Below are 1,471 nucleotides of genomic sequence, written 5' to 3'. Positions count from 1 at the left end.
TAATATACGTGAGAAAAAAATAGCTGGTGTAGGTAACAGAACCTAGGCAGCAGACTGCGGAGGACCCCGAGGGCCACCCCAGTACCAATGCACCCGGCAGGATGCTGGCAGCCAAGAGGGCAGAGCGTGGGGCCTATCACAGTGTGGGACCCAGTAACCATGCCCTCATCCCCTCCTAGCTGCCCTGCCATGGTCACTGCTCCAGGTCTATCTTGGGGTTGAAAAGACCTCCCATGTGACCCTCTGAGGTGGCTTCAAACAGGACAGGACCCCCCGCCTTTGGGCAGATTCAGAACCCAGCTCCACAACCCCCTCAGGTCTCAGCTGAGGGTATGGTGGATTTGGGCTGCATCCGGGCCTGGGCTTCCTGCCACTGACTCAGCCTCAGAGTCTTTAGCAAGAGACCACCCCTCCTGTCTGGGGCCCAGAGCTGGCCTGTGACTATTTGGCTTGGGCTGTGTGTGGTGGCTGTGGCTCTGAGCTGGACACACCTCACTATGAGCAACAAGGGGACCAAGGGCAAGAGGCAGAGGCAGATCAGTGCTGAGGGGAGCCAAGCTTTTGACAAGGGCTGCAAGCTCTGTTCAGAAGTCAAAGGTTGCCTCAAGTGCTTACCCAAGTGGTTCATTCTGCTGGAGAGGAATGACATCCGCCAGGTGGGCGTCTGCTTGTGGTCCTGCCTGCCTGGATACTTTGATGCCGGAAGCCCTGACATGAACAAATGTATCAAACGCAAGATGGAGCACTGTGAGGCCTGCTTTAGCCACAACTTCTGCACCAAGTGTCAAGGGGGCTTGTACTTGAACAAGGACCGCTGCTATCCAGCCTGTCCCCAGGGCTACGTGGCAGCCAACAGCACTGTGGAGTGCAATGTGAAATAAGTGAGTGGTCCCTGTGGGGGCCCTGCTCCAAGAAGAGGAAGCTGTGCAGTTTCTGGAAGGGATCAGAAGAGTGGACATGCAGGGTGCTCCATGCTCCTGGGGAAGACCAGACCACCTGTTCCGACACAAAGGAGACCCGAAAGTGTACAGTGCGTAGGATGCCATGCCCTCAGGGCATGAAGGGGCAAGAAGAGAAGGAAGGGGGGCCAAGGCTGGAGAGAGAAAGTCAAGAGGCATCCAGCTAGGAAGAACAGCAAGGAACCAGGCTCCAACTCTCGGAGACACAAAGGGTAGCAGCAGCCACAGCCAGAGACAACAGAACCACTCACATCAGTAGGACCCTGCACAGCGGCCCATCTCCAGATCTGTGTGGAAGAGCCCAGTGCTGTACTGCATAACAAGAACTTTCCAGTACTGGAGCAGCTGGAACGACAAGTCCACACATACTCCACCCACCTACCCATCCATCTATCCACCTATCCATCCATCCATCCCTGCACATTCATGCACACAAAAGGCCATCCGAAAACGACCACCACCCCCCACACACACACATACATGCATGTGCGCACATGTGCACACTCTTGAGG

General features: G+C 55.9%; 1 protein-coding gene across 1 annotated transcript; it reads left to right on the top strand.

The window, feature by feature from the left end:
• The first annotated feature begins 497 nt into the window (after nt 1-497).
• On the top strand, nt 498-1,175 carry LOC129680493 (R-spondin-1-like). The gene is made up of 2 exons (XM_055612143.1): nt 498-873; nt 1,060-1,175. The coding sequence occupies exons 1-2, from the start codon at nt 498-500 to the stop codon at nt 1,173-1,175; spliced, it is 492 nt and encodes a 163-aa protein (XP_055468118.1).
• Nucleotides 1,176-1,471: the final 296 nt, after the last annotated feature.

This window comes from Psammomys obesus, unplaced genomic scaffold (assembly GCF_907164565.1).
Source record: "Psammomys obesus unplaced genomic scaffold, mPsaObe1.curated_primary_1811, whole genome shotgun sequence".
NCBI classification, from domain to species: Eukaryota; Metazoa; Chordata; class Mammalia; order Rodentia; family Muridae; genus Psammomys; species Psammomys obesus.
This window is presented reverse-complemented; position numbering and strand designations above follow the sequence as displayed.

What these genes read in the sequence shown, in the direction of transcription:
- LOC129680493 (XM_055612143.1), top strand. Translation starts at nt 498, where the DNA reads ATGAGCAACAAGGGGACCAAGGGCAAGAGGCAGAGGCAGATCAGTGCT. An exon ending in CAGCACTGTGGAGTGCAATG is followed by an intron (nt 874 to 1,059) that starts TGAAATAAGTGA and finishes CCCTCAGGGCAT; the next exon opens with GAAGGGGCAAGAAGAGAAGG.